Source organism: Falco naumanni, chromosome 8, assembly GCF_017639655.2.
Source record: "Falco naumanni isolate bFalNau1 chromosome 8, bFalNau1.pat, whole genome shotgun sequence".
Classification (NCBI taxonomy): Eukaryota; Metazoa; Chordata; class Aves; order Falconiformes; family Falconidae; genus Falco; species Falco naumanni.
Window position 1 is genome coordinate 33025859 of NC_054061.1, and position 22761 is coordinate 33048619.

The following is a 22761-nucleotide window of genomic DNA, read 5'->3' on the forward strand; positions in this document are numbered from 1 at the left end:
AGACCAGCTGATGTCTCTGAATACGGGACTGGGTCCTTGAGGACCCGCCTGCCCTGCACACCTCTTGCCATGAGTAGCTTTGTTCACACAGCTACTGCTGCCTCTCATGGCAGTGGCACAAAGCTGCATGGTTGCCTGAGCGTTAGGGACGAGAGCCCAGGTTAGGCAGACTACCCAAAAGAGGAGTGGGGGGTGTGGAGGGTGTGCGCTTGGTTTTCTGGGTATGTCGTTTGGAGTAAGGGGTTTTTCCCTGCCCCTTTTCACAATATCTGCTGGACTGGGACATGAGCCCATGACAAGGATGAGCAGGTGAGGATGGGAAAGGGAACGTGGGGCCATGCTGCAGTGCTGCCAGAATTACTCATGGCGCTGAGTCAGACCCCACTGCTTCGTATCCCAGGCACTTGCCTGGCTGGTTCCACCTCGGCGTCGGGGCGGGTTTGTGGCAGGTCATTTTATTGTGGCGCAGCTATGATGATAGAGCAGGATTTTCATTATGGATGTCCCTCGGTGCATCTCAGCCCTGTCTCCTGCCTGTTTTCAGAGGTTCCCCATGGGAATCTGGTGGAGATGTGAGGCTTCATGAAGAGTTACCAGGTGTGAAAAGGAGAAACTATCTCTCCCGGAGAAGCAGCCCCACTTCTCATGGGTAGAGGTGCTGTTGTTGCCGGGGCATTTTATCCTGTGGGTTCCCAGACCAGCACAGTCCTTGGTGCTTCCACCATTGCCATTGATGAGCAAGGACCCTGCCAGGGAGGGCTGAGTGGGGAACTGGCAAGTGCCCAAGGCAGAAACTGATCCTATTTCTCTCTCCTAAACAGTGCAATCTCTGGGTCAGCCAGCCGGCTGGGTTGCTGGCTAATGCCAGGGCTCCTGCTCATGCTGGCACAAAGATGATTTTGGCTCTGCTTGGGGATTGTGTGGGTCATTTTGAAGCCCACCTTTGCTATGTTGTGAGAAATTACCCTGAAGTCATTTACAGTTTTTTCCTAAGCTCTGATTTCTTGAAATGCAGGCAAGATATTTTAGTGAATTGTAGTTAGAGAAAAAATCCCATTAGATTGCAAGAGAGTTGGAGGTAGCCAAGGATCCTTGACACCTCTCAGGTTCTTAGGTGTTCGGTGAGGTCTGAGTCGGTGCTACAAGCTCTTACAGTTTTGATTTGCAGATGTGCAATAAGGTTTTCTTAAAATCAGCCTCTGGGGTAAAGAGACTGCAGGAAAATCTCCTCTTCCATTTAAAAGAATTACAAAAATAATTGTACACTGAAGCTTAGGAAACTATAAGAAGGGTACTTTGCACCAGAAATGGTTCACGCTCCATCTGGAAAGTGTTTGCCATAGTCAATGTCCAAAGAGGAGACTTATTTGTTGAGAAAATGTATATTTTCCAGTGTGTGCTGGGGGAAGGGAGTGTATTTTTTGTGTGTCTTCTAAGAAAAATATTTTCAGATCTGCTGTACACCTCCCAAGGGTGTTGAGAAGGGTTTAGCCTCTTCCTGAAGCGCCCAGGCTTGTTTGCACAGCCGAGAGCACAGCTGCTAATGGATGGCAAACAAGGGGTGATGCAGGCGCCTCTGCTTCTCTGTTTGCAGGAGAAGGCCATCTCCCCCAGAGCAGATCGTGGTGACACCGTCCTTTGCAACAGTTGGCATGGAGACCACACAGCTCACCCAGGAGAACACAGACTTCGCCTCGAGGGACCGCTATCACCAGTCCTCGCTTATCAGCAGAGAGGAGTTTGGGAATCAATTCCAGTAAAGGACACACACAAAAAAAATCAAGCTGTCGCTTCAGAAAGCATTTAGAAATGCTAATGGCTGCCACTGTGCCTGGTGAAATACTTGAATATATATGGAAAGGATGTGAATCGTTATTTAAATATTCCAGGCTTGTTTGTTTATGCAAATGACAATGTTGCTGGGTTTCATATCTTACCCAAAGGGGGAAAAACTGCAAATGAAAGGGCCAGTTCAGGGAAGCGATGAGGGTTACTGAGGACAGTATAATCCTTTTAAAGAATTCAATTATAAGCGCTGTTGAGCTCTAAAGACCATCACTGCTATAAAAGCTTACAACACCCCATTTCAGATGTCTTCTAGGTGACTAGGGATGCTTTGTGCCTGGGAGTGGTGACCTCGGCAGCAAGAAGCAGCGCCCTGCTCCCGGCTGTGCCACGGATGGGTGCAACCTTCCAGGTCAATTCATTTCTCCTCTCGGCATGAATTTGCCTGCTTGTAATACAGTAATTTTCTACCTCAGCATTTCAATTATCAAGGTCTTAGAAAGTACTTTAAGGCATTAGACAATAGGCCAGAATTCAGTGGCAGGTGTGAGAAGATGATGAAATATATTCACAACTAGAATCGCACATTTTGGTGCAGTAATGCTGTGTAATGACCTCTACTATAAAACTGTGAAATGATGCCTTAGAAACTGTTCCTAGTGATTTCCCACATCCTTTCTGATGTGACACCTGCAACCTGATGGCATAGCTGGATCCAAATAGAGCATTTGGGACAGATCTGAAGGGACAGATGATTCAGAAATGCCTTAACAAAGTACATTTGACCTCACGTTTGCTCTTTTTGCTTAAAGCCCATCCCACAGTGAGCACCCACGAGGAGCCATTTCTCCCACTGCCATGATCTGAGACGTGAGAGGTTCAGCTGGGGACGCTGCAGGATTTCCTGCGCAGCCCTTAGGCTTGGTGGCAGTGGCAGTGGCTGTGGGGTGAGGTCTTACATGGACACCCCCATCACCATTGGTTCTGCTCCCCCGGGGAAGCCCCCTGCGCAGAGTGCTGTCCTGCCTGCAGGCAGCAGTCGTGGCAGAGACCCGCAGAGGTGCGAGGGAGGGCTCTGGGACGAGGCAAGCCCCAGCACCACAGATCAGTGCTGATGCTACAAAGAGGGGGAAATCACCGCCTTCCCCTTCCTTTCATCTCTGATTGTTTCAGCCTTTAGATTATTTCTCCTTCTGTGCAATAAAAGCTTGAGACACCAGGAACTCCTCTCCATGCTCTTTGTGGGCACACTCGATGCCTTTGAGCACCGTTCTGCTTGCCAGCACTTGGTGCCCTGGCATTACCAGCCATGGGGGGACCCTCTCTGTCCCACTCTGTCCCACCTTGTGGTCTGGCCAGCTGCAGCTTTATATCTTCCAGTTTTCTTACAGGGGGAAGCAAAGGAGGTTTTCTGCTGAGATGAAGAAGAGAGCAATCCTGGCACACTGATGAAAGCATATTCATTTTTCAAAGTCGCAGGTTTTTTATTAAGTATTTCCAACCTTAATTATCTCAACAGAGGCAAGAGGGAAGTTACGCTTGTGTGGCCAGCTCTGAGCCACCTCAAGTCGGTTGTTCTGTGTTGGAAACAGTTCTGCCAGCGTTGCCTCCTGCCGTTGCCTTTTGCCTTTGGTTTCCGAAGAGTCTGGATCTGTTGTGAGGATGTGGCTCCATGCTGGAGCTTCCCCTGGGTTCCCTGGGACCAGTGGCTCCAGAGAGCCCTTCCTGTGCTTGTAGCATCCTTGCCCTTGGCAGCTAGTGCTGTTACGCAAACTTCAAACACTCCTCAGTGCTGATCCACCACTGGCAGGCTGCATGGTGCTGTGTTATTCCCTCTTACAGTTTAATATGCAACCATAATGCCATTACTGTAAAATCTTGTATTTCATAAAGTCCTGTTGCATCAAAATATTGTGGGGTGACTTCTCTCCCAAGACAGGGATTGCCCAGCCCTGTGTTTCTCTGTAGCTTGAACAAAAGGAAACCTCAGAGCATGGCATGAAGTGATTAATGGGGAGAAATTCCTGTGTTATCTTCTTCGTTAGCCCCTAAAAAATTTAGTTCCCTTCTTAAAATAAGGCAGCAATCAGGAGATCCAGAGAGGGAGGATGGGGAAGGTCCCTTGGCTGTGTACCTCGCTGGGGAGCTGTGCTGGCAGAAGCCAGACGCCTTGGTGGGGGGTAGTGTTTGCCTCTCCAATGCCATGGTCCCTGCTCAGCCCCAAAACTGGGGTGTGATGGGCCAGAAATACAAGCAGCTTCTCCCTTGGTCTAGCCGTATTGGGAAGGTGCCCAACAGCTTTGCTTTCAGCTGACTGAGTCTGCAGCAGCTGTCCCCTCCCCTTGCCACCACCATCCTGCCCCGTTAGCTCCAGCAGCCCTTTGCAGTCAAATGTCCTCTGCAACAGTTTTGGGGTTTGGTTGTGTTTGTCTTCTGGCAAAGCCTCCACTGCCTGCTGGGGGAAGGCACTGGGCTGTGCAGGGGCCCAGTGAGGGGGTATCTGGAGGGCTCGGGTGCAGGGATGGGTCATGCCCTGGTATTTCTGGAAAATGGTGGCAGGAGGACTGGCATTGGTGCTGGATGGCAATAGCTGCTATCAGGACCTGGCGGCAGAGGAGATGCTCTAACAGAGCACATCGTTCCAGGGGTTTCTGTTCTTTGGCCTCCACGTGCTGCTGCTGGAGAATCTCTGCCACCTCCTCCACTGGTACTACCACCACAGCAGGAACCAGCTCCCTCCGCTGCCCGGTAAGTACGGGCACCTGGTGCTTTCCGAATGCATCGCATAGGGCCAGTTTCCTTGCTGCCATTACAGGTTATGAGTAGGACAACTTCGCTGTTTAATGCTTGAAAAGGGACGTGCTGATCGCTTCTGGAGCATCGGCTCTGGCATAGTTGATTAGCTCTGGCGTAAGAGTGGAGGAAGCCTGGTTTTAGCACCAGTGACCCCACAGGCTGGGTCAGGTTGGAGACTCAGAGAGGTCAGGCCATACGGATGTGCAAGGCTTTGCACACTGAGGAAGCTTTTCCAGCAAAAAAAAGATCAATCGCACTGCCCAAAATTGGGGTGTTGTGTCAAAAAATGTCTGTAGCTTCTGTAGCACTCTAAAAAAATAGTGGGTGAAATTAGGGGTAGGAATTTATCAGCTTCACATTTAGTGGTTGAAGGGAAGAGATGTAGGTGGGGATTGCAGCTGTGAGCAGGAACATGCTGCTTTCACCCCTCTGGGAGCCAGGCTCTGACTCCAGATGCTGAGGCTTTTGTGAAGCTTCAGGTTCCCTGAAGGTGGGTTTGGGACTCAGCTCTGAGTATCACATGTCCCATATACATTGCAGCTTTATTAACATCATTATGAAAAGGCTCTTTAATCTTCTAAGCCATGTAGGCTTTGTTATTATCTATAATTATTTCCCTTTCATTTGGAAATTTTGGGGGTTTTTATTATTATGTAAGAAACGAAAATATTTTGCAAGGCATCAGGGTGTGAAGACATTTGTTTTTTGAGAGAGATGTGGCTGTAACAGCTCGGGTTTGTTCCTTTAGAAGACTCAAACTGTAAATCAGTAGCTTTAGTTTTGTCATCTCCCTTTGCAGAGCATACAAGGACAGAAGGCAGTGGAGGATAAATATTTTATTACTTGCCTTGCAGTATTGCCTGGAAGCTCATGCTGTGTTTGTGATCCCACAGCACTAAACAGGTCCAGAAATCAGAATCTTCTGCCTCAAAAAACTTGCAGCACAAATAATCAAGACTAAGAATCGGCAGGAATAACGTGAAGTGTTATTGTGATATCGGCATAAGGAGACAGCTCCTCAGTTGGTGTAAATTCTCAGCATCCCCCTGGATCTGCCTGTGTCCCCCATTAGGAGTATGCACAGGGAGAACCAAGCTCCTTAAATCCAGAACTTAGCTCAAACCTGGCCTTTTCTTCTCCCGTCTTGGCTTTCTCTCGATCAGCTTTGAGTTTCCTTGGATGGTCTTTGTTGTGTACAGTGGCCAAAATAATCACCCACCTGCCAGGGTAACTTATTCACAGCAGATAATTGAGACCACAGCGCTGAAGTAGCAAAGAACAATGACAAAAGATGAAGTGATGCTTCTGTGCATGGCCAAATGTAGGTGTGGGGGGCTCTCTGTGCCCCTTGAGCTGGTATGCTCTTGCCCCTGCACCTCCGGGTCAGACAGGCAGAATTTCTTGAACAACATCATACTTAGACCTGCAAGACTGGAAGGCTTTTGCTGAATCACAGGAACCAGCCTGGGATTAACATTTAGGTTAGTGCAAAACCAAGGTTATTTGAATTATTGTCCATGCCTGGTGAATTTTAGAAAAGGCAATTACTGGGATAAAAGAGAGAAAAGTATGTAGACAACCTATAAATTGGGTAACTCCATATAAAAGAGGTATGTGTGTAATGGACTTGCTTATATTCCGCAGCAGCGTGTTGCCGAGACGCAGATTTGGCATAGCATCTGCCATTAAACCTGAGACGAGGTGAGACCTCAGCAGTAACAGCCTTAAAAGCTATGGATCAGAGGCTCCAGCAGCAAACTGCTGGCTATAAATAAATAGCTTTAAAGCCCGTATGGCACAAGAGAGGCTCCTTCCCTTTCCGCCTTCTGCTCCTCACAGCTTTTTTCACATGACGTTCATGCACCGACCCCCTATACCTGGGCTTTGCCCACCTCGTGCAAGAGCGAATGGAAGCGTGGGCACACTCCCAGGAACGCAGCAGTCAAGGAGTGCACCTGTAACTTTATCGGATCCAAATGTTGCTTATAAACTTTGGCAGAGGCTTCTTTCTGGATTATAAGGGTGCTGCTGTGCAGTGTTTTGCTCAGCTCTGAAAGGGCTGGGTTTTTCTTGAGTTTTTTTCTTGAAAAGGGTCTTAAAGGAAATAAATCAGGAATTTAGAATTGTTTCTTCCCAGCTAGATTTAAATGGGTGATTTTTTTTTTCCCCTCCCAGAAAATATGGGGTTTATTTCCAGTGACAGGATTCAAAATGCAACATCATTGTCATTTGTTGTGCATTTTTGTGTGAAGGATGAGAAGAGATCACAAGACCTGTATCCATCCTGACTTTCAAATTTCAAGTATCTGGAACAAGCTGCTTCCAATGGAGGTACAAGGCAAGCAGTTCTTGTAAAAATTAATCAATAAACTACCACCCCCAAAATGTCAAGAAAAATGGTCCGGTACTAAGTGCCTTTTGGATGATTGGGTTCCGTTAATGGATGGCTTACAGCATCAAGAGGAGATGAGGAAGGTAATTCATTATGGTTAGGAACTATCTGTCCACTTTGGAAACTCACGACTTTTAATAACAAATTCCGAAGCAGAAAATATTCACTTTGTACCTTAATTCATCATCAGCTTAAAACTTGTCTGAGGTTTATGAGCCTGATCCAAGATTTGGACAGATCTGGGCTGAGTTTCAAGGGAGCTGCAGGAGTTTCATGACATTGGCTGGGGCTGCAAAAGGCTCCTATAGAACCGGAGAGAAGGGACCGGTCCATGTAATCCTAACAAAGTGCTGCAGAGATGCTTCTTCTGTAGAGGCTCCTGTGGTTTGTGGTGATTTCAGTCCAAAGCAATGCAGAACCAGGCAAATTTGGTCATTGTCTCTAGCCCCTCAGTCTGGAGAGTGGAAATCGAGGTGAAATAAAAACATGCTATGTTTTTCTTCCCCCAAAATGAGGTGATGGGTGGGATTCAATTAATCAGCATATGATACCAATCATGTTTTATATAGTTGTGTTAGAGAGGCTTCCTGGGTTGATGAGCTTTCTGTTTGTTTGTTTTTAACTCCTTTGTGTGTTGAATGTGCTGATTGCTTTCAGATGGAAGCATTAAATGCATTTTATACATAATCTGGGGAGACGTTTGAGGTCACAGCCTCTTTCAGGAGGATGCTGTGGCATTATTTTACATCAGGGTTTGCCTGGCCCATCTGACTCCTTAGGCGCACTTTCATGCATTTAAATCTCCTATTAGTTTTGTGCTCTCAAAGAGGGAGGGGAGTAGCCCTCAGCCCAGAGCTGCCCTGTAACCATTATTAGCAGGATGTGGCAGCGGAGCGTGCAGTCGTGCCACAGGGGTAAACAGCTCCAGGACCATGCAAGGAAAAGCCAGTCACCAGTGGCTTTCACTAAGTGCTCATGCTCCACGCAGCCACCTTCATCCTGCTGCAGCGCATCCTCCTCCCACCACTGATGCTTCTTCCCAGCCTCCCAGGACGATGTCTAATGCAGCACATGGGTGGCAGGGGTGGTATCCCCACCACACTACCCTCTGCAGCTCCCATGGATAAAAAATTATCCACCTTTAAAAATCCAACCCAAACCAAAAACGTGAGATTTTTTTCCCATGTTTTCAGGTGCCTGTTGGAGCTGGAGCTCAAAAGCACCAACTGTAAATTGACTCCTTTGCTGCAGGGATATTCCTTATGAAGTGGTGAAGGTGGGAGTAAAATAAGATGGCAGGAAAACACAGTAGCTTTAAATTTACAGCCACTAAACCTTGGCAAATTAGGCACCTGGGAGGGGAAGGGATTGCATTTGGGAAGTCCCAAACTGCCTGAATATCAATGTTTCCTTTCCAGTTGCTTGTGAATGATGTGCTGCTCGTGACTGGAGCCATGACGAGGAGAGGAGAGGGATTATTTTCTGATGGTAAGTACTGGTTTGAACACACGGGTTCACACTGTGGGGCTTTTGCTGGGGCTGGTGAAGGCAGCAGCCTCACTGCTGCCACGTGCGTCGGAGGCTGCAACGGGCAACCCCTGGCCCTGCCAGTGTGTTTCTCCACCTATATTAAGCTCTGCCAGGATGCAGCCAGCTCAGGGGCAGCCCAGGGCCCTTTGCCTGGCGTTTCCTGCTGCTGGCCATGCGTACCGGCGTGTGGTCCTCGTGGTCACCCCTGTCACGGTCATGAGTGCCTCATTAGGTTCAGAAATGCAGCGTTGTGGCAGCTCAGGCAGGTTTAACGGCAATTTGGGTAAGGGTGTTATCTGCCCTCCCCTGCCCTGAGGGGGCTTCTCTGGGTCTTTACTGCTTTTATAGCCTGTGGTGTGGCATGGTGGGTTGTGCTATGGATGCGCCATAGGGGCACAGGGAGCCGGAGCCATGCGATATGGACGTCAGTTGCTCTTTCAGCAATGTTTGTTTTGCATTTGCCTGCTCTGCTACTGTTCTTGATGTGCCTCTTGAGTAAAACAGTAGAAAAAAATTTATGGAGACTTTCTTGGAAAAGCATTCGATACTGTGCTTCCTGCTGGTTGGATTTACAGCTTGGGAGGATGTAGGAAGAGCAGGGAGCTGCTACCTGGCTTATACATGGGGGAAGTCTTTTGGGAAAGGTGAAGGGAGAGGGATGAGATCTCTAGGCTCAGTGTTAGGGCCCTCAGGCTTGAGAATGAGTGGACAGGAGAGCGTCTATTTCTTGTCAGCACTGGGTTTGGCTTTAATTTACCCTGCACAGCCCTGATGGTGTATTGCTGACTTTGGAGAGGTTTCTTTGCCCCTCCTGCTTCACCTCTGTTGCACAGTTAAAGGAGGTAGGAAAGCATCAGATGTGCTGGTTGTCAAGTCCAGGAACTAACAAAACTTTCTGAAGAATCATAATTATTACTGATATTAATTATTATCTTAGGAATCGATAATGTGGAGTCCTGCATTTCGTGTATAAAGATATTCCCAAGTATTTGAGCTGTGGCTCTACATTCCCTGCGCCATCTCCCAAAGTATCAGAAAATTTCACAGCTCTTCACCTGAGCTTTAACTCAATCCCACGATGGCACATTACTCAGCTGTGTATTGGTCTCTCCATCTTATTGATGAGGAAACTTTTTTTTTACACAGTTCCATAAAGAATAGATAAGTACATTGATATAGACTGAAGGACCCTGTAGCTGTCCTGTATGGATCATGGACCTTGGTGGTAATTGTCTGTGGCTTCTGGGTCACTCAGGTCACCCCATTTACCAAGACTGGGATGCTTGCTTGTATAAGTAAAGTGTCGTTGTGATTTCTTTGTGCTTCATGTCCCAGACTGACACTAGCTTGACTTGTTCCTTGAGTTTAAGCAAATTCAAAGCAAGAAGATGGCAAAAGTTGTAGGGAGTAGAATAGGGAATGGACTGATAGAGAGGTGGCTCAAAGGGCTGCCTTTTCGAGGGTTTTAATCTGTGATTGTGCAAGCATCAGTGTGAAAATTTCCAAGTGTGCGTCACTGCAAAGGGGTGTGGGAAGGTGCAGAAAGCACCTGCATGTCGAGAGGAAAGCAGAGGAGTGGGGGAGACCAAGTCCTGTGTCTGGGTAGAGCCAAGGTCATTAACATGCTGGTGTGGGCTCCTCAGTGACACCTTTTGGGTGGAAAGAGGCTTTCAGGAGAGTTCGTGCTTATCAGCCATCGACTTCTGCTTTTGATGGAGAGAGACACGGGGAGTGGGGGGACCGTGGACCAGATCCGGGCTTTGTCCGAGCCTGCAGCGATCTGGCTGTGGTGTATTGTCACTTGTGCCCCAGCTGTGAAAGGTCGGGTTCTGCTTGGCCTGTAGAAATTAAGCCTGATTTTGAACTAGCTCCAGGGAAAAGCAAAGGGCCCAGGAGTGACTCCGAGGGGAGAGGCTGCCCAGGATGGGTGCACGTTCCCTGGGGAGGGAGAGCTCGGCAGGGATGCTAAACCCGGAGCGTTTGGATGCCAGCAGCCTTGGCAAAGCCTGACCTGCTGCTCCATAGCGTGCTCTCTTGCAGAACTAGGAGCATGAAATTATGAAAGGGAATTTCAGAACAATGAAGGGAAATCCTTTGCCTCCCGTACAGCCCAGCCTGGGAAATTCACCCCCACAAGAAGCAGCAGCCTCAAAATGCTGCTGCTGGCATTTAAAAGAGAGCAGGTTAGCTTTATAACGAGTAAAAGATTTGAAGTGATTTAACCAGGGCTTGATTTCGAAGGGCATTACATTTGGGGCTATCTAATGCTCACCATGCTTATCTGGAAAGAAACTTTTCCATCCTGCAGAGTGTGGCACAGCCGCTTCAGAAGCCGTATTGGTGGCATCCAGAGAGGTGGTACTGGACTCGATTGCTGGCTGCCTTTGTTTCCCCGTAGCTCAAAAACGAGCATGGGAGCGTCACAGGGCGGTCACGGGGCCGTGTGGCCCGTAGCCCTGTGCGGGAGCCGGGCGGTGTGCGGGATGCCCTGACTGCAGCCCCCTTGTTCTGGCCCGCTCCCCCAGACCGCCATCGCACGGGGCCTGCAGAACGGGGCAGGGCACGGCAGGCAGGCAGGGCAGGCAGGGCAGGCAGGGCAGCCCTGGAGAGCAAAGCACTTTCGTGGGGCCATGCACGGTGGGAGGGCTCACTGCCGGGAGCGGGGGGTCCCTGCCGGGAGCGGGGGGTCCCTGCCGGAGCGGAGCCGCCGCTGCGCGGGGCGCGGGACTTGCGCGCTGCTGGCAGCGGGAGGCGGCGGCGCTAAGGCGGCGGCAGCGGGGCGCCCCTCGGCGGCTGCGGCTCGGGGTGGCGGGCGAAGGGGTTTCCCGCTCGCCCGGCGCGGCTGGGAGATGCATCAGGAGGAACAAAGTAAAAGTAAGAATAACGTTTAAATTCTTGTTGTTATTGCCAGTGGTGCCGCGCACGGCCGGGTGAGGGAGCGGGCGGCCCGAGGGCTGCGCGGGGCGGGCGGGGGGCCGTGCCGAGCCGGGGGGGCCGTGCCGGGCCGTGCCGAGCCGGGCCGTGCCGGGCCGCGGCCGGGTGATGTCAGGCTCGAGGAGGAGCCTCCGCCGCCTGCCCTTTTACTTTCGGGCGCCGGCACTTGGCCGCAGGCTGCTGCCGCCGCTGGCCGGGCCCCCCCTCGCCCCCTCCGCTATGGGCACTCCGCACTTCTAAGGCCGGGGCGGCCGCCCTCTGCGCCGCCCCGGCGCGGGGGGGGGGCCTGTGAATTAATTAAAAATCGCTATTTACGTGGTTATTCATTGCCCCGCTTCGGGCATGTGAACAACCACCTCCCCCCCCCCCCCCCCCCCCCCCCCCTCCCCGCTTCCCCTCCTTCCACCCCCAGCGCCATGCCGGCAGCCTGCATCCTGCTGCTGCTGCTGGGGCTGGGGCTGGTCCCGGCGGCCGGGTCGCTGCCCCTCGCTTCCCCGCGGCGTCTTCCTCCCCCTCCTCCTCCTCCTCCTCCGTCCCGAAGCCGCCTCGGCCGCCCTTCCTCGCCTCCCGCCGCGGGACACGCCGGCAGCCCGGGTGAGTGCCCTGCTCCGCCGCGGGGACGGGGACGGGGCTTGGTGGCGGTGGGACCCGCGCACTGCCCGCCGCACCGCGACAGAGGGCTGCTGAGCATCCCCCCAGCACCGCAGCTGCGGAGTGCAACCCCCCCCCAGCACCTTCCCTCTCCGCTTTGACCCGTGCCCAGCCCTGGTGGTGCAGGCAAGCGCTTCGCTGGGCGAAGGATGGGGATGGGAATCGTGGGTGGGAAACCGTAAACACGCTGTAGCTGCGTGGACTGGCTCGAAGGTGAGTGGAGGAAACTTCACAGAGGAACTTGGAGAAGGCGCTGGTGGGTACTAGGGGCACGGCCAGCCTGCATCCACCCACCAAAATGCTTTACAGGTGGGAAATCGGTGGCTCCCATAGGTGGTCTTCAGGGTCTGAGTCGCCTGCTGCTCGTCTTGGACATGCCCTCATCTCGCCTTAGGTGCTGACCCACATCCAGGTGGGGGGACAGGTGCCATCAGCTCTCTATAAATAACCTCTCTCTCTCTGTTGCCTACAGACTGTCAGATTAGTCATGTATAAAGTCACATTTTTTCTTGCATGCCGCATCCACAGTGTCGTTACCAGGAGCGATGACTACTTTGGTGCTTTACAAACGATGCTGAACTTGGTTTCACCACAGGAGAAACCATATTTTTCCCGGAACAAGCAGGGCTCTTTTCCACTGGCACCCAGTAAACTGGCTCATTTACTCTGAAGAAGACACATAGCTCTAAGTATGACTAATTCTAGAAAGTGCTAGGTGTCTGCAGGTGGTATAAGGAAATCCAATTTGTCAAATAAGTTCTGTGTACGTTTTAAGTAGGTTTTAGGATTGATCACCTACCTGAGCTGGATTGTCAAATTTCAACTTTTAATTTCTCATATAGACCGAATCTCATACTTTGGTACTTGGGGTTAAGTTATTTTCATGGAGTTACACATTTTCAGGAAATGTGACAATACTACATTTATAGCATTTTAGTTTTCTTCACAAACCCAAGGTGTGCCTTTGCAAGATGTATCCACACTAGACCAAATGTACAGTTGGGGATATCAACTGGAATGTACTCTGCAGAGGATTAGAAAGCTCCTAACTAACACTGTTTGCATGGGAGCAGCCTGGTGGCTAGGATACTGCACTGAAATGTAGGAGATTTGGGTCTGTTCCCAGTTCAGCCACTTCTTTGTGGCGCTCCAAATGTCCGTTTGCCCTCCAAACAGGGAGAGAATAGTGCTGCCTTACCTGCTGTCAGCTGTCTGAAGATAAAATCTGCAACTTGCCAGCAAAGTGCTCGCCTATTATTTGACGAGAGCTGTGCAAATTCCTCGGTGGACAGAAAAAACTATTTCATTTCATCTCAGCTTTCGATCTGGCATCTTTTTCTGTGACCTTGATGACTCCTGAGAGTCAGTAGAGGAATGCATTTCCTTTGTTAAGAGTCTGAAAAGCTCGAACTATCCGTCCACATGCTGGAAAAGCCATTTGTCTGGCTACCAGTGTCTGGCCGCCTGGGCTTTGCTCCATGCAGCCCATGCTCAGCAGCTACAGGTGCTCGTGAATTATGTCAGCCCCATCCAGAAGGAATGGGGGATGCATCATGAAGGAGTGATAAATAGCGTGGCAGTAGCTCGCTCCCTAGCAAACAGCATCATGAATTACGCTGGGTCCTGACAGCCGCGATTCACTCGCTGTTAGCTACAGCTCTATGCTTGTCAGTCAAGGGAATTGTTTGGCATTACGGGCGTGGGCTGATGGGATCTCCTGAATCACTCTCAGGTTGAGCTGTAGACGCTTGAGAAATCCCTGTTTGTCTTGGTACTGCCTCTGCCCCTCTGAGATGTTTTTCGCCTTTGAAAACACTTGCTTGAAGCGGGGGGTGGGGTGTATCTTGTGAACCCATCACTCTTCGCTGTGTGGAAATGAAGATTACATCTCCACTTGAAGCGAGTCTGAGGTTAGGCAGCAAAAGCCCTTTCTCAGGCAGGGTTTAGCAAGCAGATGGTGAGGCAGTGGGTGTAGAAATGGGGCTTTTGAGCCTCTCACAAAGCGTGGGGCGAGGCGGGAGCTGGGCTGCCCCACAGAGCCTCGCTGCCTTCCCTGGCCTGCCTGTGCCTTGGACCACATCTGCCGCCCCTCCCTGCCAAACCCACCACGGGCTTGTCTGATGAAGAAATGAGGACAGATGGCCTTTGTGTGTTGTTTAAAATACAGGCTGAACGGGGGGAGAGGAACACAGGGGAAAAAAAAAATAGGCAAAGTAGGAAGCAAGAAAGTTGGTGACAGTAAAGTTCGAGTGTCTTGAAACCCCTCCGTGAAATTTCTTCTGGCTGCTGTTTCATGTGGGCGCCCAGTGAGTTGGAGGCACTGTCTGCCACCAGCCTGGGTCGGGCAGGGGTTTGGCTACAAGCTCTGTCCTCCCGCAGGTCTCTGTTTCCCAACTGTAAAATGGGAATAATTCCAGTAACACCACGAGGACAGTGGGGGTGGCACCAAGCCCCCAACAAGGTCACTGCAGCCGGGGTGTCCCCCTGTTTCTGCAGCATCCCTTTTCCCTTTACTTCTGACCCGCACCAGTGCCCTGCCAGGCTGCCCAGCGCAGCACGGGGCTGCCAGCAACGGGCTGGCCCTGAGAAGTTCTGCTTTTCTGCCATCTGCGCCTGTACCTTGTGTCCTTTCTCTCTCTCTCCCATACCAAGTGATGCCTACGTTTGTAGCTTCGACGGTGGGAGCCCTGGAAATAGTTGTGAAATCACCTGAGAAGGAATCAGCCTAGCTTGCAGCAGAGATTTAGGCTGGCTGGCTAGGAGAAACTTTGCAACCCTCTTAGAGGGGCAGAACAGCTTGCATTTATTTATGTTATTTTTTTTACTTTCTATCTTTGAAACTTTCTGTGTGAGGAAGAAGCAGATTTAGGAGCAAGGGAAGAAGATGGTGAGGATGCTTCTTTGCACAAAAGTACGGTGCTGCCTGCAAACCTGCTTCAAATTTCACCGTATGTATTTTGTGGCTCCTGGGTGATGGAAACCTGGCTCTCTGTGCAGTCACACCATTACTGAGAGGTGTAAGATGCTGCTGTTTAGCTTTGATATGATTTCAGGTGACCATGGGTGGTGCAGGAAGGATGCTTCCTCCCCCTGCAGCACAAGGACAAGGAAGGATCATCTCCTGCACCTCTGCGTTGCTATCAAAAGACCTGCAGGCTGCAGGGTTTTCCTGTCTCGGGCATCTTCGCTGCTCCTCCCTGTGAGCTGTAATGGATTTGGTCAGTGCGCTCTAGACATGAAGTCCCTGGAGCTGTATAGATTTAGCTCTGCTCCTTTGGAGTACATAATTAAGCAAATAAGTAAAGAGAAGGGGGAAAAACGCATTTCAGAAAAGGAGGGAGATAAGGGATCAGCTTTCCTGTCCATTCCCCATCCCAGACCCCTGAAGGTAACAAGAGTCATGCACTGACCGGCTGGGTTTGTATCAGCTTGTAAAAGCGCTTTGTGTGATATTTAAGTGATAAATGAATGCGGTCGGAGGGATAATTGTGTAACCGGACTGGCAGGGAGCACATAGTGATGCGTATCGATTTACACCTCCGTACGCAGTGAACGCGAGCGCTAAGCTGTGACGAGGGCACAGCGGTAAGGGGATAGCTGCCGTAGCTAAAGCCCCTTGTTGGGCTCTCTGTAAAGTTTAATTTCCCAGTTGCAAACTGCCAGAGCCAGCCCGTGCCCGTTCAGCAGCAGCACGCTCTGCTCCAGCAGCCCTCACCACTTCAGAGGGATAATTTGATTTGCTTTATTTTTCTCCCGTGGCTAGGAGGACAAGGGAGATGTGTGGTTGCTGCCATGTCTGTGGGGGCTGATGCCAGCCTTGCTGGTGCAGGCGTGTCTTCCTCAGGGAATATTATTTTCAGTATCAAAAATTGCAGATAATGATGAGTTTAGAGGAGTGTGGGGTTTCTGGGACAACTCGCTTCCTTCACCTGCTCTTATAGAGCCCAGTTTTTGAGCTGGCAGTCAGAACGCCTCCTTGACTGAGCTCCCAAGCTGTTTCTGTGTGCTGCCTCCACCCTCCCCATCCCATTCATCTACAAGGGGCATTTCACAGCCACCGAATGCCGTGCGGAGGCTGGTGGCTCCATCCCCACCACATCTCTTGGAGGTGGCAGAGGATTATGCTCATTTAGCAGAGGAGATGTGGTACCGGGCTAGAAAGGTGGTTGGTCTTGGGGTGGTTGTAGTGCAGAACTCAAACGGTTGCTGCCATGGCTGGGACTGTGCCTGTGCATCCAAAACAGAAAGCTGCTGCTTCAAACCTGCTGCGTTTCAGGCAGTCCCGCAAACGGCATTCCGGGAGTTTTCTGGGCAGTAGGAGCAGAGGATTGCTGTCCTGCTAGCTGCCAAACTGGGCACTGAGCTGTCCCTCGGGTGAAAGTGGAGACCACAGCCTGGCCGACTGTAGGTGCATGCTGTGTGGGTGATGCCAGTGGCCAGCCCTGGCTCGGGGGATGTGCATGGCTGCCACGGGCGCTGCGTCTGCGGTAAGTGCAGCGAGCGGGACTGAGGCCTCGGTAGCATTGCTCTGGTTGTGATGGTTTTAATGAAGCATTTATCCAAGCTAATAAAAAAGACCCCAGAATAAGGAACTATTGCAATTAACAAGTTAATCAAGCCAATAAAATGAGTCAGCATAGCAATGGTGTTTCAGTGCTGCGGTCTAGAGACTATGGCACCACCAAAGTCTGCAGCTCTTCTGGAGTCGCTGCTGGAAGGACCCTTGGCTGGCGCTATGGGTTTCCCATCGGTGGTAGCTACATGCCGTTTCCAAACTAAGGATAGGTGGTAGGGCTCAGTTGTGGCTGAGCCTGCTGCCTTTTTGCACCAAAGAATGCTGTCTTTCTGCCTGTGTCTGTGCTGCTGCAGGGAGGCAGGAGGGGGGCACGGCATGCTGGACCCCATGCGGCTGCCCGTGCCGCATGTGGGATGCTCAGGGCAGAGCTGCAACTGCCTAAATACCCTGAGGAAATGATCTGGAGCCACTGTAAACCCTCTGTGTCCTGGCTTTGCACCCCCCATAGTTTCGAGAGTTTCTTGGGTGTGGGGGGTGAGGAGGGTCTGGGTGGGTGAGCGTCTCTGTGCAGGCGAGCGGCACTGCTCACGCTTGGGCTGATCCACTGGGACATGCACGGAGCTCCTCTGGAAAGAGGCATGGGCGGATCCTGGCACCTGTCGTGGTGTCTTTCTGCTGTTGCAATGGTGCAAAGAAGCTTTCAGGGCAGTTTGACCAGCCAGAGGGTCAGAAGGTGCTCCAAGCGAATTAAAGGTTGGTTGTTCATAATATCCTTTGATAATGTCCGATACAAAATCCACAGTCTGCAGCTCATGAGCAAGCTCATCACGAGGCTGTAATACCCCAACCACAGGCCCTGTTATTTACATTTGATTGAAGATGTAGGTCATATGATATGTGTTTTCTTTTTCCTGATTAGCTGAGCATAAAAGGCTCAAAGAATCCAATTTTCAGTGGTAGTAGACCTGATTACAAATTCAAATTTTTATTTCTCTGAGCAGTTTTTTGACATTTGCATTGTAATTCTATGTTTCCATAAATATTAGAGGTTCTTTTGCTGGGATATTCATCCAGAGCAGATGCAAGAGGGCTACAAGCCCAGGCTTGGTGAAAGAATGAAGTCTGTGGGTGCCTACGAAATGGAAATGGTTTTGTTCCATCTGAACTCCGTTCCCTCTCACCCTTTTCTGCATACATACAGCTGATGCATGTGTACCCATCACCATATATTTTTTAATGCCCAGGTGTTATACCATGACCTCGTGCTGCTTCAGCAAGGGGCATGGTTCATTTGTGGCTCTTTGATTATGCAGAGTTCGCATTCATCCTTTCAGGCTGAAATCATTCGCATCCAAGGACAAGGAGAGAACTTTCCCACCCAAAAGGGAAATGATGTTGCATTACTGAGCGACCAGCCCAAGTAATAATATAATCTTAGAAAAATGCAGTTCCCTCGAGTAAAGGAAGCTCTGTAAACTTCGGCTCCTCCAAGCTGTTAGCATAGCTATTGCCTGTGCTAGAGTAACGTTGCTGTCAGACCCAGTCTACTGAAGTGCTCAGGAGAGAACAGGGGGAAAAGGGAATAAGAACCAGTTCCTGCTTAAAATAAGGATGTCTCGCAGGATCTGAATACTGTGAGGTTTATAATACAGATTTCAGAATCTTGGGTCACATCCCTTCTTTGCTGTTAATTTGTGGTTTATCTCAGCTGGGTGCTTGTCACCCCTGGTCCTGAAAAGCTCGGAGAAGGGGCAGGCAGAGCCAGGGTGAGCAAAGGGATCAACTGGAGGAAGGTAGAATGATGTGAGGTTTCCAGTCACTGGGGTGCTGGGGTCAAAAGTCTGGTTGGGTAACACCAGGGGAGAAAGAGGCTCATTTTTAGAGCTGTCAGTGTTTGGGCAAACCAATGCAAGGGTGATACATGTGATGAAGTCACTCTGTGAGCAGTACCTGTAGTTTGCTTCCCACAGCGTGGGTAGTTTATGTGTGCTGTGGTTTATTTTGAGCTCTGTGGGTGCTGAGTGCATATGGGTCCCACGGTCAGGGCATGGACCAAACCACAGGGACCCTCCTTGGTCTGGGTGCAGCAGCTTCCTAAGTCGGACACTCACTGGAGTCTTCTTTAGCAAAGTGCTGGTCTTTGTAAAACCTGTAGGAACCTGCTGTCTTGGAGGTGTCTGCCATCCAGGCTAATTTGTTTCGATGTAGGAGGACAGAGGAAGCTGTCTCAGGAGCCTCATCTCTTCAGAAACCAGTATAAAATGCATGAGATATAAAAATATAATTGAAGATGTGCCTGAAATGGAAAACCCGACCTATTTCCTATGAGCAGGTGCTTATAGGAAATATGCTACAAGCTGTCACTGCTCCGGTGCTGCTGCCCCAGTCCCTCCCATGGCTTTGGATGAAGGTGTTTCCCGTTGCCTGTCCTCTGCGCAGGCAGGGCTGTCGAGGAGAGTTATATCTGCTTCTGCATCTGCTGTGCCCTTGCCTCAGAGTAATTTGATAAATAGTTTTGCAGTTGGTTACTTAAGCATCTCCTGAGCTGCAGTCAGCATCTCGGCTGTGGGCGAGAGAGTGCTGCTGCCAGAAGTCAGGATCTGTGTTGAGAGCCTCCTAAGGTTCAGCTGTCTTTCCTTAAAACCCCAACTCCTGGAGTTGTTGTTACAGGAGAATCACTTAGAGGGGGAGAAAAAGAGCTTCTGGCTGTTGAGGTGGTAGATAAAAAGCCCTTGAAAGCGTGAGCTGCAAATCCAGGAGACACACAAGAAGTCCAGGTTGGCTGCATTTAAGAATACCGCTAGCTCAAAGCTGATCTCCAGAGGCTTTTGAGTCCAGACGCAGGGGCCGTTTCAGACAGTCCTGCTTGGCAAGGCTCTGCCTGTGAGTCTGTCTGCAGAAGTGCAACCATCTTAACAGTCTTGCTTTGCTAGGAAAAGAGGGGGTGCGCAAAGAAGTGCAGGGCAATGCAGCAGGAAGGCTGGGTGCAAACCCAGTTGTTTTCTGTCCCGCTATCCGAATGCCTTGTGCAAGCGCCTTGACCTTGGCAGATCGACTCTCCGCTGGGAGATGCAAGGTTCATCTGCCTTTTCATTCTTTGCAAGGATGTGAAGCTGGAAGGACTTTCAAAACTGCTTTTGCAGCATCCTGGCTGAGGTCTGGCCAGTTTAAGCTGTTTGAGGGTGACTGTGTCACTCGCGACACAACAAAATGCTGCAGGTCCTTCCCTTTGCCTGTCTGCGTGAGCACCCCATCTTGGGCTCCCCAGTCGGTGCTTGCAAAGGGTCCTCTGGAAACGCCGTGACCTTTACGGTTCTTTCGCCAAGGCAAACACGGAGATGTTTGAGGGACCTTTTGCACAGTGGTTAGATGGCAGCTAAGATCTTGCAGCTGAAGGCTGGGAGAAAATACCCTTTTCTTTTTAACCCTGAGCTAATTTAGCTCTGAGATGAAATCAGCTGGAAAAGGAGTGAGGAGGAATTTTCAGTGGTCCGATAGAAAGGCATAAAGACTGTGCCTGAAGGGTTGACTTGGCAGGGTTAACCGTTGTCCCAGGGGTGCAGCTCAGGCTGCCTCTCCCAGAGGACGTCGTGTTGCACACACATTCAGGGCGTTTTTCTCAGCATTTTTCAGCCTGCTGTGATGGCAGAGGTTTTAAAGGCCATCACAGGAATTGGTCTGACCTCTCGCCTCTTGCCAGATGGACATCACTGTCATTTCTGCTACCAGAACCCACCCTCAGATTCCCTCAGGGATCTCCAGACCATGGAAGAAACCCCGTGCAGGAGTTTTGGACTGATGGGCAGGCTTCTTGGGGTTACCAGTAGCAAAGGCGTGCCCTTTTTTCCTTGAAGAGCATGCTAAAAGGCATTTCTGCATCTGGAGTGACAAGAGGAATTTGGATCTACAGAGCACAATTATCCACGTCACCGCTTGTTAGGACACAGGCGTTAACACCCTTCCTTTTGTGGAAAAATCTCTTGAGCCCTGAGGACCGGCGTGAAACATCATGCTCTGTTGAACTTCGCTGAAGCGGGGATGAATCACACCAAACTGAAGTTTTGGCTTCAGTGTATTATTGGAAAGATACCTTCTGTGGTAGCCTAGCTGGAGGGTACTGCTGCCCACCCAGGGTGGCAGGATCTGTTTCAGGGGGAGGACAGCACTCTTTGCAGTATGTATAAGTTGGAGGGGTGGAGGTTGGAGCGGGGATATTTGAGGGGTTTTTCATTTGGTTTTGGTTTTGAGTGCTCTGTAAAAGCACAAGGCAGGCCTGAAAGGGATCTCAAGACATCTCGCCAGGGATGTCAAGGCTTCTTCCCTTGCAGGATCACCAGCAGATGTTTATCTAATATGTTTTAAAAAATTTACTCCAGAGAAGGGTTTCACAGCATCTCTGAATAGCTCTCCTGCTACATCCGTGCTGTTATAGGTAAGAAAACACTTTCTTACCGAGGAAACTGTAGCAGCTGGTAGTTAAACCTTCTGCAAAGAAAGATATCCCATACAAGTGGTGGCCAGGTGTGACCCTGCATAACTTGTAAGATCACGAACTGACAAGTTAAGGTGATTTAGCAATCTGGGGAAGTAACACAAAAGGTAACCCTTTGTATTGAAATGATTTCTATCTCTTTGGTAGGAATGAATTTCCAGGGATGGAAACATCAGCAAACCAACTGCGCATGATTTGCTTTCCTTGTCAATTGGAATCAAGGACCCTGATTGTGGAGCATAATACTGCTTTTGTAATTCAGCCTTTATCTTTGTGCCGGAGCTGGGCATAATTCTATCTGTGTCTGGAGGGACAAGGAGAAGGGTTTCAGTAGCTGGTGCTCACAAAAGCATCTTTAGAAAGCTCCTTACTCCTGGTACAAGCTTGGAAGAGCTTAAAGGAAAATACCCCTGAGTAGCTTTAGGCATTTGAACAGTCATCATTGTTTGATTCAGATTCAGTTACAGGACTAACATCTAAATGTTAATTCTTTTTAGGACATTATCAGCAAATACAGAATGGGGCTGCAGTTTTAGACTGGCAGCCAACCCTGCAGATAAAAGCACTTTGAAAGGATGCTTTTTAGGAGGGAAACTTGATCAGAGAGTGCAGAATAATCATGAAGATGGTCTTTTCTGAGGGGCATGCAGCAAATATGATGCATGAAGAAAGCCAAATGAGGACCGGGAGGCTTCTGACCTGGGAAATGTGAGTACCGGCAATTTCATGGCCTCTGAGAACAGTCTGTACCCTGCAGACAGAGATCCTTGTAATCCTGCCCTGCAAATTGGTGGTGCCCCTGGATCATACGGTGCTGGGTAAGCAACATCACGTGCTGGATTAAGACCAAAGTTGATGGTCACTTCATGGCAAGAACGTGCCAAGGCAGTTTGTGTGAGGTGGCTCTGTGCTGGGTAATATGGGTCAGTGTGTGGGCAGATGGGGTTTGGGCACAGATTTCTGGCCTCTTGATCCTCTGCGCTGCCTTGCTTGGCACACTGTGCCGGTGCGCATCAAGGGAGGCTGTGACCTGACACTGACTGTGTCCTCAGTGACAGCTCGGAGGGTGACAGCCTAGTCCTGCCCTTCTGCATCGGCCACTTCCACTGCTGGCTGCAGGGCTTGGCCGCAGGCTGCCTGCTGCAGAGCAGGGACCCACACACAGCTGAAAAGACGTCACCTTGTTCTCAGCCTCCCTGAAACGTGCAGAAAGGCACTGGAAATGGTAAATCCCCTCCCTGTGGTTCTCAGAAAGGAAACATGTGACTGCAGAGGCTGTGGGAGTGTGGCATGGGGCAGCAGGAGGGATGCCAGCTCCAGCCGCCCCAGGGCAGGCTGTTCCTCCATGGTGGCAGTGGTGACGGGGTGGCGGGTGCCAATGGTGAAGGACCTGGCTGTGCCCTGGAAGAAGGAGGCTGGGCACCATCCTGAGAGCAGCCACCGCTGCTTCTGGCGGCAGATCGGTGCGGTGTCATCTAGGAAATGCGATTTAGATCATCATCCTTTCGCAGCAGATGGGGGAAGGGAGGTGGGGGCCCTTCTCTCTTCTGGGGATTTCTCTTAAGCTGCTTTAGTTTTTGCCTGTTTGCATTTTTCTCTGTGCTCTCTCAAGGCTCACTGTCCTTTGCTGGAAGAGTAGGAGCCATGAGAGCATCCATGGTTCCC

General features: G+C 50.4%; 2 protein-coding genes across 4 annotated transcripts in view; both read left to right on the forward strand.

Moving 5' to 3' along the window:
- The window catches only part of SLC12A8 (solute carrier family 12 member 8), a 54802-nt gene extending 51798 nt beyond the window's left edge, over positions 1–3004 (forward strand). Inside the window, exon 14 of the mRNA XM_040604854.1 lies at positions 1595–3004. Within this exon, the coding sequence (XP_040460788.1) occupies positions 1595–1760 (166 nt within the window). The 3' untranslated portion in view covers positions 1761–3004. The remainder of the gene's footprint in view (positions 1–1594) is intronic.
- An 8600-nt stretch (positions 3005–11604) lies between these two features.
- Positions 11605–22761, forward strand: part of HEG1 (heart development protein with EGF like domains 1) — a 56098-nt gene continuing 44941 nt past the window's right edge. For all 3 annotated transcript variants that reach the window (XM_040603727.1, XM_040603728.1, XM_040603729.1), the window contains exon 1: positions 11605–12031. In XM_040603727.1, coding sequence (XP_040459661.1) covers positions 11854–12031 — 178 coding nt within the window. In that variant the 5' untranslated portion in view covers positions 11605–11853. The remainder of the gene's footprint in view (positions 12032–22761) is intronic.